At 55.1% G+C, this 12,310-nt stretch overlaps 1 protein-coding gene across 1 annotated transcript in view; it reads right to left on the minus strand.

The window, feature by feature from the left end:
* Positions 1–8,745: 8,745 nt before the first annotated feature.
* ARHGAP27 (Rho GTPase activating protein 27) overlaps positions 8,746–12,310 on the minus strand; it is a gene marked incomplete at its 3' end in the record, with an annotated part of 16,973 nt that continues 13,408 nt past the window's right edge. Inside the window, exons 6-14 of the mRNA XM_080714093.1 lie at positions 11,807–11,834; positions 11,375–11,473; positions 10,107–10,215; positions 9,872–9,994; positions 9,689–9,787; positions 9,431–9,508; positions 9,205–9,339; positions 8,999–9,104; positions 8,746–8,923 (exon numbers count right to left, since the gene is read on the minus strand). Coding sequence (XP_080570219.1) covers positions 8,746–8,923; positions 8,999–9,104; positions 9,205–9,339; positions 9,431–9,508; positions 9,689–9,787; positions 9,872–9,994; positions 10,107–10,215; positions 11,375–11,473; positions 11,807–11,834 — 955 coding nt within the window. The remainder of the gene's footprint in view (positions 8,924–8,998; positions 9,105–9,204; positions 9,340–9,430; positions 9,509–9,688; positions 9,788–9,871; positions 9,995–10,106; positions 10,216–11,374; positions 11,474–11,806; positions 11,835–12,310) is intronic.

Here is a 12,310-nt window from a genome sequence, read left to right on the forward strand (position 1 = left end):
CCCTTTTATCTTTTTTTATTTTGAGATGGGGTCTCACTAGGTTGCCCCGGCTGGCCTTTGTTCAACACGTGTCTACTTTAATTCATTCATCCTCACTTTTGTACCGTATTTTATCACGTGACTATGCCCCCGTGTGTTTACCCACTCTACTGCCAATAGACTTAGAGACTGTCTTCGGTGTGCAGCTATTCTGAACAAGGCAAGCCTGAACATCCTTGTGCATGACTTCTAGTGAGTTCATTCTGTTGGAATTATTCCTAGGAACTGGGCTCCTGGGTCATACGTGTGCTTGGCTTCAGTAAACAGGGCGCATTTCCCAAAACAGCTGCAGTGGATGTCCTCACGACCGACGGATGGGCGTTCCAACTGCCCCGCATCCTGCCAGCACTTGACACTCCAAGTCTTTTCATTTTAGCCCCGGTGGGTGTGCAGCGATATCATATTGTGGTTTTAACTTGCATCTCTCCGATGACTAATGAAATCGAGCACTTATGTTTATTGGCTTCTTGTATATCCTCTTTTGTGAAATATTGACTCTCTTGCCCATTTTTTCTATCTGATCTTTAAATTTCAATTAACTTTTTAGTAAGCGTTCCTTTTAAAGTCTGGATATTAGGTTGGTCTTTTGATGGTTATATGGTTTGCAATATGTTCTCTCAAATAAATTCTACTTTATGGGACGTTTTTGCTGTAACTAGAAACCCAATAGCAATAGAATAAAAATGAGATCATGTCAGCTGCCAGCCAACAGCTCTGACGAGGGCCCCGATCTATGCTAAAGGAGCCACTAACGAGTGAAGAGGCCATAGGACCACCGGGAAATGCTCTCTTGGGTGTAATCAGAAGGCTGGTTTAGGGGCCGGCCTGGTGGCGCAGGTTTGTAATCCCAGCATTCAGAGGGAGGATGGAGGATCGAGGTTCTTGGACAGCCTCAGCTACTTAGGCCCTTTGCAACTCAGTGAGACCCTGTTTCAAAAAAAAAAAAAAAAAGAATAAAAAATAGGGCTGGGGGTGTAGCTCAGAGGGAGAATGCCCCTGGGTTCCATCCCTAGTACCCCCCCACACACACAATTAAACTTTGGGTAGAGGGTTCTACCTCTGAGATGCATCCCCCGACCTATTTTATTTTTAATTTTGATACAGGGTCTTGCTAACTTGATGAGCCCCTGAGGGTCCCCTACAGGGGCTGGCCTCAAACCTGTAATCCTCCTGTCTCATCTTCTCAATTACTGGGATTGTAGGCATGTGCCACTGTGCCTGGCTAAGAAACAACTTTTTTTATTTTTTGGTACTGGGAATTGAACCCAGGGGCATACTACTTCTGAGCTATACCTTCAACCCTATTTTATTCTTTTACTTATTTATATATTTTATTGTGTGATACTGGGAATAAAACCCAGGGGCATTCTATCTCCAAGCTACACCCTCAGCCTTGTTTTTTTATTCTTTATTTTGAAACAGGTCTCACTAAGTTGCGGAGGGCTTCGCTAAGTAGCTGAGGCTGTCCGTGAACCGAGATCCTCTTGTCTCAGCCTCCTGAATGCTGGGATTACAAGTGTACGCCCCTGTCCCGGGTTTTTTATTTTGAAACAGGGTCTCTCTAGGTTATTGAGAGTCTCACTACTTGCTGAAGTTTGCCTTTGAACCTGCAATCCTCCTGTTTTAACCTACCACTGCTGGGATTACAGGTGTGTCCCACTGTGCCTGGCTAAGGGACAGCTTCTTTCCCTTCCCGCTCCGTGTGCACCCCGTGTACCCTGGGTGCACTGCGTAGGAAGTCCTGGAATGCCGTGTGCCACCCACTGTGAGCCTCACGCTTTGGGAAACACAGCTGGTGGGATGTGGATGGATGCAAGAGGGTTTTAAGGAGCAGTTGACATAGTGAGGCTGATAGCTAGGAAGTGTGCTGGCGGCAGTGTGGACAGCCGCAGCCGGGAGCCTTAGGAGCAGCTCCGGGGTGAAGGTGGAGGTCTGCACTAGGAGGGAGCTGAGGGCTGGGGTGGGGTGGGGGCCGAAAAGCTAAGAGGGACAATCTGGGTGTCGTGGTGGTTGGTTGATTCGTTCACAGAGGAAAGGAACCATCTGGAGGACTCAGGGGTTCTAAGTCAGAGACAGGGAGGGAAGAGTAGCAGGGAGAGGGAGGAGAAGATAAAATCAACCTGAGATACGTTGAATTTGAAGTGCTCACGGGACCTCAGAGGGAGAGTCATTCATTCATTCATTCATTCATTCATTCATTCATTCATTCCACAAGCGTGGACCAGGTAGTGAATGCCGACGTGCAGCAGAGGAGATAAGACTCTGGTTCCCATGGAGCTTACTGTCTGTGGGCAAGGCAGACAGGGAAGAGCCAAGCTATGCGGTGGGAGTTATTCAAGGGCTGCAGGGCCGGCTTTGGGCAGCACTTAAAGCCCTCTGGAGCCAGGTGTGATGCACACTTGTAATCCCAGCACTTGGGAGGCTGAGACAGGAGGATCGCAGGTGTCTGGCCAGCCTCAGCAACCTCGTAAGGCCCTCTGCAACTTAGTGAGACCCTGGTTCAAAATAAAACATAAAAATAGGGCTGGGAAGCTGGGCGTGGTGGCTCACACTTGTAATCCCAGCATTCGGGAGGCTGAGACACGAGGATCGCGGTTCGTGGGCAGGCTCAGCCACTTAGTGAGGCCCTCTGCAACTCAGGGAGACCCTGTTTCAAAATAAAGAATAAAAAATAGGGCAGGGGGGTGTAGCTCGGAGGTAGAATGCCCCTGGGTTCCATCCTCAGTGCCACAAAAAAAGAAAGGAAGGAAGGAAGGAAGAAAGAAAGAGAAAAGGGCCGGGCGTGGTGGTGCACGCTTGTAATCCCCGCCCTTGGGAGGCAGAGACAGGAGGATCGCGCAGGTTCGAAGCCAGCCGCGCGCGCTGGCTTAGGAGACCCTGTTTCCAAATAAAAATGTAAAAATAGGTCTGGGAGTGTAGCCCGGAGGTAGAAGGGCTTCCAGGAACCCCAGTACCACCAAAAAAAAATAAATAAATAAACAAATAAAAATAAAAAAATAAAAGAAAGAGAAAAAGGCCTGGGAATGTAGCTTGGAGAGAGAATGAATACCCCTGGTTTAATCCCGAGCACTATGCGCTCGCGCGCGTGTACACACACACACACACACACACACGCGCGCGCATTCTGGTAACAGCCGCATTCACTCATTTACTCCAACAGCCCCTTTCTGGTGCAAGGCTCTGAGCAATCAGAGATGGATGAGCACTCTCTGGGGGAGACAGGTGTGTGGATTACTAATTATGAAGCAAAGCTGCACAAGAGATTGTATTGCCAGGTGCACCTGACCTTCGGTGTGGGCGCAGAGGATGGGGACTTGCATTTTCTGAACCTGCTCTGTGCTTGGCACTTGCGCGGCTGCATGGCGGTGGAGGATGGGAGGAAGGCCGCGGACACAGGGAGCCGCTGGGCAGGGCGTGGAGGTGGGAGCCTGCGTGGGGTGTTGGACGTGGAATCAGGGAGGCTAGGCTCCATCATGCGAGCCGGAGGACGAGGAGCTGGGGAGGGGTGAAGGTTCTGCAGAGGGTGGGTAGCTTCTGCAGGCAATGGCGGGGGCAGGTTTTGAATTCCAGGGCTCCGGGATGCTGCGGGCAGGACTCTGGTTCCCAGTGCCCTTCACAAATGCCAGGTCCCCTCTGCCAAGAGCATGCTGAATTAGTACCTGGGCCGAGGGAGGGGGCTTATCAGGAGAAGGTGTCTTGCAGGTAGGTGTGAGTTGGCAAAGCGGGCGGAGCACGTGCTCCAGGGTTTTGGGAGAAGCGGGTGGAGAATTGAGAGCAGTCAGCAGGGGCCGAGGCCTCTCGGAATCCCCGCTGGGCAAAAGCCCTCTGGCGCCCCCTGCCGGCATCATGGCTCCAAGCATCCCAGTCCGTCTGCTGCAGACTCCGGGTTCTGAAAACCTCTATGACCAGGTCCAGGCTGCAGAGAGGTGCTGTGGAGCCCTGCCAGGGCGGAGGTCTGGCTTGTGATATTTACCTGGACACCAGAGGCTTCCTAATTGACCCGCTTCCCTCGATCCTTCACTCACAGCTGGGAGCGACTCTTTAAAAGCCTACCCGTGGAATACTCCTGGGCATCACAAGTATCAACTATTGATACCCACACGGGCTTGAGTGGAGCTTAAAGGGATAATGTTGAGTGCAAAAAGCCAATCTTGAAAGGCTGCAGGCTGTAAGAGTCCATCTACGTAATGTTTTCAAAATGGAAAAGTGTAGAGATGGAGAAAGACCAGGTTGCCAGAATTTGGGAAGGGGAGAGGATGTGAGGATAAATGGGAGGCAGAAGGAACCTCCTCTTCCTCATTCTCCTCTTCCTCCCCCCCCTCCTCCTCCTCATTCTCCTCTTCCCCCTCTTCTTCCTCCTCCTCCCCCTCCTCTTCTTCCTCCTCCCCCTCCTCTTCTTCCTCCTCTTCCTCCTCCTCCTCTTTCTCCTCCTCCTCCTCCTCCTCCTCCTCCTCCTCCTCCTCCTCCTCCTCAGTGCTGGGGATGAAATCCAGGGTCTCACACATGCCAGGCACACCCCAGCCCCAGGAAATTTTTTAGGTGATTGAAGTATTCTGTATTTTGATCATGGTGGTGGTTATGCAACTCTATACCTGTGATAAAATGTCATGGAATTGTACACAAAAACAAACGAGTGCATACAGAGACCAGTGAACTGAGGTAAGCTGGGGTCTAGGGGCCGCAGAGTGTCCATATATCCCGGGTTTTAATAGTGCACTACAATTCTGTAAGGTGTCACCTCAGGGAGGGGGGAGCTGGGTGATGTGTAGGCAGAACCTTCCTTTTATTTATCCATCTTCTTGTGAGTCAATAATTCTTTCAAAATAAAAACTTTATAGCTGGACGTGGTGGCGCACACTTGTAATCGCAGCATTTGGAAGGCTGAGACAGGAGGACTGGGGTTCGAAGACAGCCTCAGCTACTTAGTGAGGCCATTTTTGCAACCCAGTGAGACCCTGTTTCAAAATAAAGAGTGAAAAAATAGGGCTGGGGTGTGGCTTGGAGGTAGAATGCCCCTGGGTTCCATCCCCAGTACTACAAAAAAAAAAGTTATACAATGAAGAAAAGCAGACCTACCCACCACACTGTCCGCCTGGTCATCACTCCCCAGTGGTCCCCAATGGCATCGTGGTGCAGGATGAAGTCCATTCTCCCAGCAGAGAAAGCACCCAGCCTGGCAGGGCCTGGCCTTTTCCTGGAAGGAAATCTGCCATCTCTTAGCACACCAAGTCTTCCTCTGGGACTGGCAGCAAAAGAAGAATATCTGGTCTCAGAGGGCTCAGCCCACTTCTACCCAGCAGGGCCCTGGATCAACCCAATGCTTTCTTCCAGTGCTCCCAAAACAAAAGGGGTCGACGGCCTGGCCTAACGTGATCTGGCTGCGCCCCAAGGGCTCTGCCATGACAATTCTGTCTGCCTCCTGGTGGCCCTGGGGTTGTCCTAGGACCTGAGCCGTGGACACTAGTGCAATTTCACAAATGTGCCTGCACTGTTCTGAGCTATGCAAGTTACGCAGGTCTCATGACCCCGAGGTTCCAGGGGAGGTGTGAATGTCCTGGTTTTACACAGAGGTGAACTGTTTGCCCAAGGTCACTCAGCAGGAAATGGCGGGGTGGAGCTGTGAATCCTGCCATGTGCCTTTCATGTGTTGGCTCATCAACAAGTATTTATTTATTTATTGAGGTTTTTTGTGGTACTGCTGATGGAATCCACAGATATTCTACTTCTGAGCTACACCCTCTGTCCTATTTTTTATTCTTTATTTTGAAACAGGGTCTCACTGAGTTGTGGAGGGCCTCACTAAGTAGCTGAGGCTGTCCGTGAACCGTGATCCTCCTGTCTCAGCCTCCCGAATGCTGGGATTACACATGTGCACCACCACGCCTGGCTATCGACAAGTGTTTATTGAACAGCTGTCACGTGCCAGGCAGTGGGCTACAAAGGTGAGCAATGGCAGAGTCCCCACCTTCCTGGGGCCATGTCACAGGGGTCTTGGGGAGACAGCAGTAAACGGTTATGCTATAATGTAGAATGACAAACTGTCAGTGTTTAACTAAGGACGCTCACCTGTCTGGGCATTCGGAGGAGCTGCCTGAGGAAGGGCTGCCTGAACGCAGTATCTAATATTGACTAAGCAAAGGAGAAGATGAAGTGTAATGAACATGTGCAAGAGTCCTGGGGCGAGCAGGACACCGCTGGAGGCCAGCGGAGCTGCAGCACGTAGACCGAGTGAGTGAGGGCACACGGCCTGCCAGCGTGTCCTGGGGTGTGTGCTCCAGCCAGACTCTTCTCAGCAGCGAGCAAGCATCAGCTGCTGTTATCTTCACCCCTGCCCGCGCGGTTGGTGCAGTCTCATTATCCTGAGGGAGAGGCTGGGATGCAGAGGACTGAGTCAGTTGCTCAGAGTCAGAAAGTGGGACATCGTAGAGCCAGGGATTTGGATGCAGGCAGTCTGGCTCCAGAGCCCCGGCTCTGCCACGAGGCCACTGAGGAAGGAGGCAGAGGCTGAGGGCTGGGCAGGGCGCCCCGCGCTGGCCAGGCTAACGCTTGTGGTCATGTCCCATCGAGTGGGAAGATTGTGTGTGTGTGTGTGTGTGTGTGTGTGTGCGCGCGCGTGATATTAGGGATTGGACTTGGGGGCATTCTACCTCTGAGCTATACACCCAGCCCTATTTTATTTTTAAAATTTTATTTATTTATTTATTTATTTATTTATTTATGGTGGTACTGGGGTTTCTGGAAAACCTTCTACCTCTGGGCTATACTCCCAGACCTATTTTATACTTTTTATTTGGAAACAGGGTCTCTTAAGCCAGAGCGGCTGGCTTTGAACCTATGAACCTGTGCGATCCTCCTGTCTCCGCCTCCCAAGCACGGGGATTACAAACGTGCGCCACCACGCCCGGCTGCACAGAGCATTTAACCAAGTTACCAGTGGCTGTACGTCTGCCCACCTCGGCCTCCAGACCCAGGGGATGGGTCCCTGCCGCGAGTCTTCTGCTTTTAGAAGGCACCAGTCTGGACCCTGTCTGTCTGCAGCTCTCCCACAGGGTGAGGAGTCTGGCAGGTCCTCTTGAGGCTGGACCGTTTCCTTTAGAACAGGTCCAATATTGTGGGTCCCCAGAAGGCCCTGGCCCACATCCTCCTGTATCACCATGGGGTGGCGAGGTGGCAGCTGGCTGCAGGGGGTGCTAGCAGGCTGTACCAGGAACTGCAGTGAGCAGTCTGCATGTGAGCCTCTCCTTAGCCATCACGGGTGGCACTCAGGGTGGGGAGAGAAGGGGACAACCAAAGTCAGAATGAGTTAAAATTAGAACCTGGCCATCCAGGCCATGAGCAAAGTACACTTGCCAAAGTAGGAGAATAGAACATATTTTATTTAACAGTTGTTAGCTTGACTGATAACTTTTAAATACTAAGACACAGGGTACGAGGCCTCCATTTGTGCTCTTGCCCAGCCCCTCTGGCATCAGGAGTGGCCTGGGTCGGCCTCACCCTGGACCCTGAGCCCCACCAGGGCACACGGCATGTGCAGGCCCCCGCCCCAGAGCACGGGCACACAGGAACACACAATAAATAGCGACTGCGAAAAACAAGTGGGATGATCCAAGCAAAATGCTTGGCGTGGTCCGAATGCCCAATAAATATTAGCTATTATTGTTTGCTGAGTCAATGAAGGAGCACGTGGGGCCGAGACACATGAACTGAGGTGGAGTGTGCAGGGGGAAGGGCTGGTGGATCCCTGGGCTCGCCCCTCCTTTGCTGAGCTTGAGCTCACTGCCCTCCACCCTGCAAGACCCTCTCAGCTCTTCTGGCAAGGTGGGCACCAGGGAGGCACGCTTGGACGCCAGGGTGCTGGAGGGGCTGCTGGCGCCTGTGTTGCTATCCCCTTCCTCCAGAGAAGAGGAGCTGGGGCAATCCTGTCTTCAGGGACCTCCCCAGGCCCAGACAACACACACCCAGCTCTTCCTCTGCTTTGCCCCTAGGCCAGCCTGGGGGCAGGGGTGGCTGGAAGGGCTGCTGCCCCTCTCTGGAGGCTCTCCTTGACGTGGGAGGAGCCTTCGCTGGGGAGTCAGAGCAGGGCCCCTGAACAAGTGCTTTGTTCCCTCATCTGTGCGTGGGATGGTGTGTGTGGGGGTGCACTCCAAGGGCAGGCGCAGGGGACAGATGGCTGGGTCTGAAGGGCCCTCGCACGTCACACAACTGGCTCAGAGAGGGCAGAGGTGCGGGGCCCAACAGGAAAGCGTGTGAAGCCCGTCCTCAGCCAGCCTGGAGAGGGCGGGCTGCAGGCCGGCCTGAGGCCCGAGGCAGGTAAACCCAGCTCTGCAGCAGGGAAGCTGTCAGCAGCTGCTTCATGACACAGGGCCTGCACAGGGCCACTGCCCCCAGGTCTCCGTGAAGGCCTAGGCCTAAAGAAGCCAGGAAGGCCTCACTCACCAAATTCCTCCTCCCAGGCGACCGTCCCAGAAAACCAACTCTCACCCTACAGTCAGACTGCTGCTGTCATAAAGAACAGAACCTAATTAACCCGGAAACAGACGCACCAGGGAGGAAAAAAAAAAATCACATTTCACGAACTGCCCACCAGGGGTCACCGTACCCCCAAAACCCAGGGGCGCAGAAGTCCTAGAGCCTGCGGAGTGCAGTCTCCGGCCCGGCTTTCCCAGCAGGCCCACAGTCGCCGCCCTAGTCCCTGGCCAGGCGCGGTCAGTGCGGCGGGAAGATGTCTGAGCACTGCTGCAGGATGAGCTCCACCACCTGGTTCTGGAACACCATGGTCATGGGCATGCTGCCCTCCTCTGTCTCAGGCCGCAGCAGCGTGGGCCCGAACACTATGGCTACGCTCTGCACCGACATGCGGTTCTGCTCGCCGTGCTGGATCACCCTGCGGGGCAGAGGAGGTGGGTCAGGCCCGGGCCGGCGTGGGGGCCTCGGCGGGACGCGTGGCCTCCAGGCTCACCTGCAAAGGTGCTGGAAGAGCAGCCGCATCGTGTCGTGGTTGGGGCTGGGCAGGGAGCGCACCAGGTCGCGCACACAGCGGCTGCGCTGGGCCTGGTCCTGCAGCTCTGGGCAGAGGAGAGGGAGGAAGGGGCTCAGCCGGCTGGCCTCGGTGGCAGAGGCCGGCCAGCGCCCCCCTGCCCTCCGCCGCCCCTCCCTGGTGCTCACTGATGGCCGCCATGAACTGGGAGAAGTGCGAGAAGGGAAACAGGGGCTCGGGCAGCTCCCGGAAGAAGAGCTTCAGCGCGCCGGTGATCACGTGGACGTCCTCCCAGCGTCCGTCGTCCAGGTCCAGACGCTCATCTGCAGCAGGGGAGAGGGAGAGGACGCGGGGAGGGGTCAGCACCCCTTCGCGCCTTCAGGCCCTGGCTCGGGGGCCGGGGACAGGCCTCACCGTGGTCCACCTTGTAGCGCAGCTTCTGGATGGTGGCCAGGTTTCCGCTGATGCGGTACAGCCCGTCGATGTCCAACCCTGGGGGAGGGCGAGGAGGCGCGGACTCCGGGCGGGGCCAGAGACCCGCAGCTCCTACTCAGCGCCCCCACCCCATCCATCCCTCCTTTGTTCTTTCCTCCCGCCCCAGGGGTGTCCATCCTTGGGGCCTGGAAGGGACTCTCAGCCGCCGGGAGGCCCCGCCCCGCCCGCCGCGCGTACCCCGGGCCTCGACGGTGCGGACGCACTGCTGCACGAAGCGCGGCACGGGGCTCCTCTCGCGCTCGCACAGCGCGGCCAGCGCGCAGCCGAACACCTGGTCTGGGAGAAAGGCTGGTCAGCGCCGCCAGGCCACGCCCCCTACGGCCACGCCCCTCGCCGGCCACGCCCCCCGCGTGCCGGTACCTCGGATGTAGCCTCTGTCCCGCAGCGACTGCAGCGTGGGCCGCCTCTGCAGGAACTTGCGCAGCTTGTGCCGGACCTTGCTCAGGTCGCTCTCCAGGGGCCCGGGGCTCAGGGCGGGCGCGGCTGCTCAGGGGAACGCGGGTCTCCGTCAGGGGGTGGCCTGGGGTTGGCGGAGCGGGGCCCAGGCGGGGACACCTCCCGCCCCTAGGATGCTCCCCACCTAACCACCGCACACCTGCGCTGGACCGCGAGTCTTCCTCTCTCTCCCGCCAGTTTCCCAGGCGCTCGCTGGACCCGAAGTCCGCGCTGGTCTCACTTTCCTCCTCCGGGGGCAGGTCTGCAGACTGGAGTTACACAGCCTCAGAGAGGCAGGCCCGGGCCCGCCGCGGTCTCTCCAGCAGGTCTGCCCTGGCGACCCCGAGCCCGAGTTCTCTCTTCCCTTGGCCAGGCTAACTCCCCTCCTCCAGGGGATCTAAGAATGTCCTTAAGGTGTTAGTCATCCTGTTCTCCCCACCCTTTCGTGTCCGGCCACCCCATCTCTCTCTCAGCTCCTGGCCTCTTCCCACATTTTCCTTAGCTCCTCTGTATATGCTCCACTAGGTCCGCTCCCAGTCATGAGCTTGCAATCGCTGTCGAGGCCGGAGCTCTGTCAAGAACTGCGCCAGCATCACCTTTTCTTTTCTTTTCATGATTTATTGGGGGTTGAAACCAGGGGAACTCTACCGCGGAACTACACCCCAGCCTGTTTTTCTTTCTTTCTTTCTTTCTTTCTTTCTTTCTTTCTTTCTTTCTTTCTTTCTTTCTTTCTTTGAAACAGAGTCTAAATTGCGCAGGCTGACCTGAACCTTTCAACCTTCCTGCCTCAATCTTCCCAATTGCTGGGATTGCAGGTGTGCACCACCGCACCCAGCTTTATTCCTGCTTCTATGAATACAGCCAAAAGGTGCACAAAATGTTGGTCTGTAGAGAATTAGGAGTCAAGGTCCAGGCTGTTGGCAGATGACTAGGTGTCAGAGAGTTCTGCCCCATCACTACTGATGTGATTGATAGTTTGAAACCCAACAAAATGGTGGACTCTTAGATCAAGTCTTTTAAGTTGTATCTTCTAGTTTGGGTCTGTCATTCTGGCCTGAGGTTAGTTCTTAAGAGTCTTTGCTTTTCCTCCTGCCTCCCTTGAAATGGGGACTTTCTCTAGGCTGTGTCTCACCCCCTCCTCTAGAGTCTCCTGCAAGGCCAGGCCTAGGGGCTGGGTTCACATCTAGGGAAAGCCCTTTCTCCAGCAGCCCACCTGCCATCCCAGCCATAAGGGGGGCTGCATTTGCAGGGAGGGGCACTCACCCCCCAGTGCCACGAAGCTCTCTGGGTATGCGCTCCTGTAGAGCAAGCCCCATGACTGCCAGGAGGCAAGGGATCCTTGCTCTTGGCCCTTAGTGGGAACAGCTGCCCTGCATCGTGGCTGACTACCCCTGCCCACCAGCCCTGCAGGGCCCAGGCTCTGCCTACCAGCTCCTGGATGCCCTGCGCAATGGCCTTGTGCCAGGTGCTGATGATGGCTTCTGAGTCATGCCGGATCAGGTACTCGGAGCCATCACGGCTTTGCAGCTGGAGGGATACAAGTCACTTGGTCATCTCTGGTTCAGGGTCTACTCTGGGGGTGGGGTGGTGGCACAGAGGTAGATAACCTGCCCTGCCCCAGGGACTCAGGGCCTGATGACACAAAGGCCTCACTCAGGCCTGAGTCTTCCTCCTTATTTAAAGCCATGGGTGATGGCATCCCTGCGTTGCAGATGAACAGACTGAGGCTCAGCGAGGTTTAGCATCGTCCTCAGCGGGCACACAGCTAGTGACGTGAGGGAGTGCAGCTCTGCAGGGCCCATGTCCCAGCCTGTCTCCCATGATCCACAGAGCGTGGCAGGCCTCACGCAGGGTACCAACCAGCAAAACAGTAAGTGAAACAAACTTTCTGTGGGGGACCCATAGGGGGAGAGGGCTCAAAAGCAGATTACTGCTGATCCCAAGGAAAGCAAGCCCCCAAACACTGTGAGGACCTCGGAGTGTTGCCCCAGGATCTGTGGTAGGTAGAGCCTCACTCTAACCTCAGCTGACAGAGCCCTGCTGCCCGCACCCCAGAGAAAGGCCTAAACCCCTTCTAAAAGAACAGCTATTCTTTTGGGCAGCTTACTCAAAACATAATCAGTTCATATTTGGAAATTCCATACAGGTGGCAAAGCCATCTAGTTACATGGCCGTATATTTCACAAAGCATTTGTCTTGTGGTATTTACAGGCTGGCTGAGCTGCCCTGGACTGGCTTCCCCTGGAGGACTGTCATGGCAGTGTTCTGTGAGGCTCTGGGAGGAGGAGAAGGCCTGTTTGAGGAGCTCCTGGGCCACTACACCCCATAAAACCTCCCATCTGATATGAAAGAGGATTTGGGCCT

Source organism: Muscardinus avellanarius (genome assembly GCF_963383645.1).
Source record: "Muscardinus avellanarius genome assembly, chromosome: 16".
NCBI lineage: Eukaryota > Metazoa > Chordata > Mammalia > Rodentia > Gliridae > Muscardinus > Muscardinus avellanarius.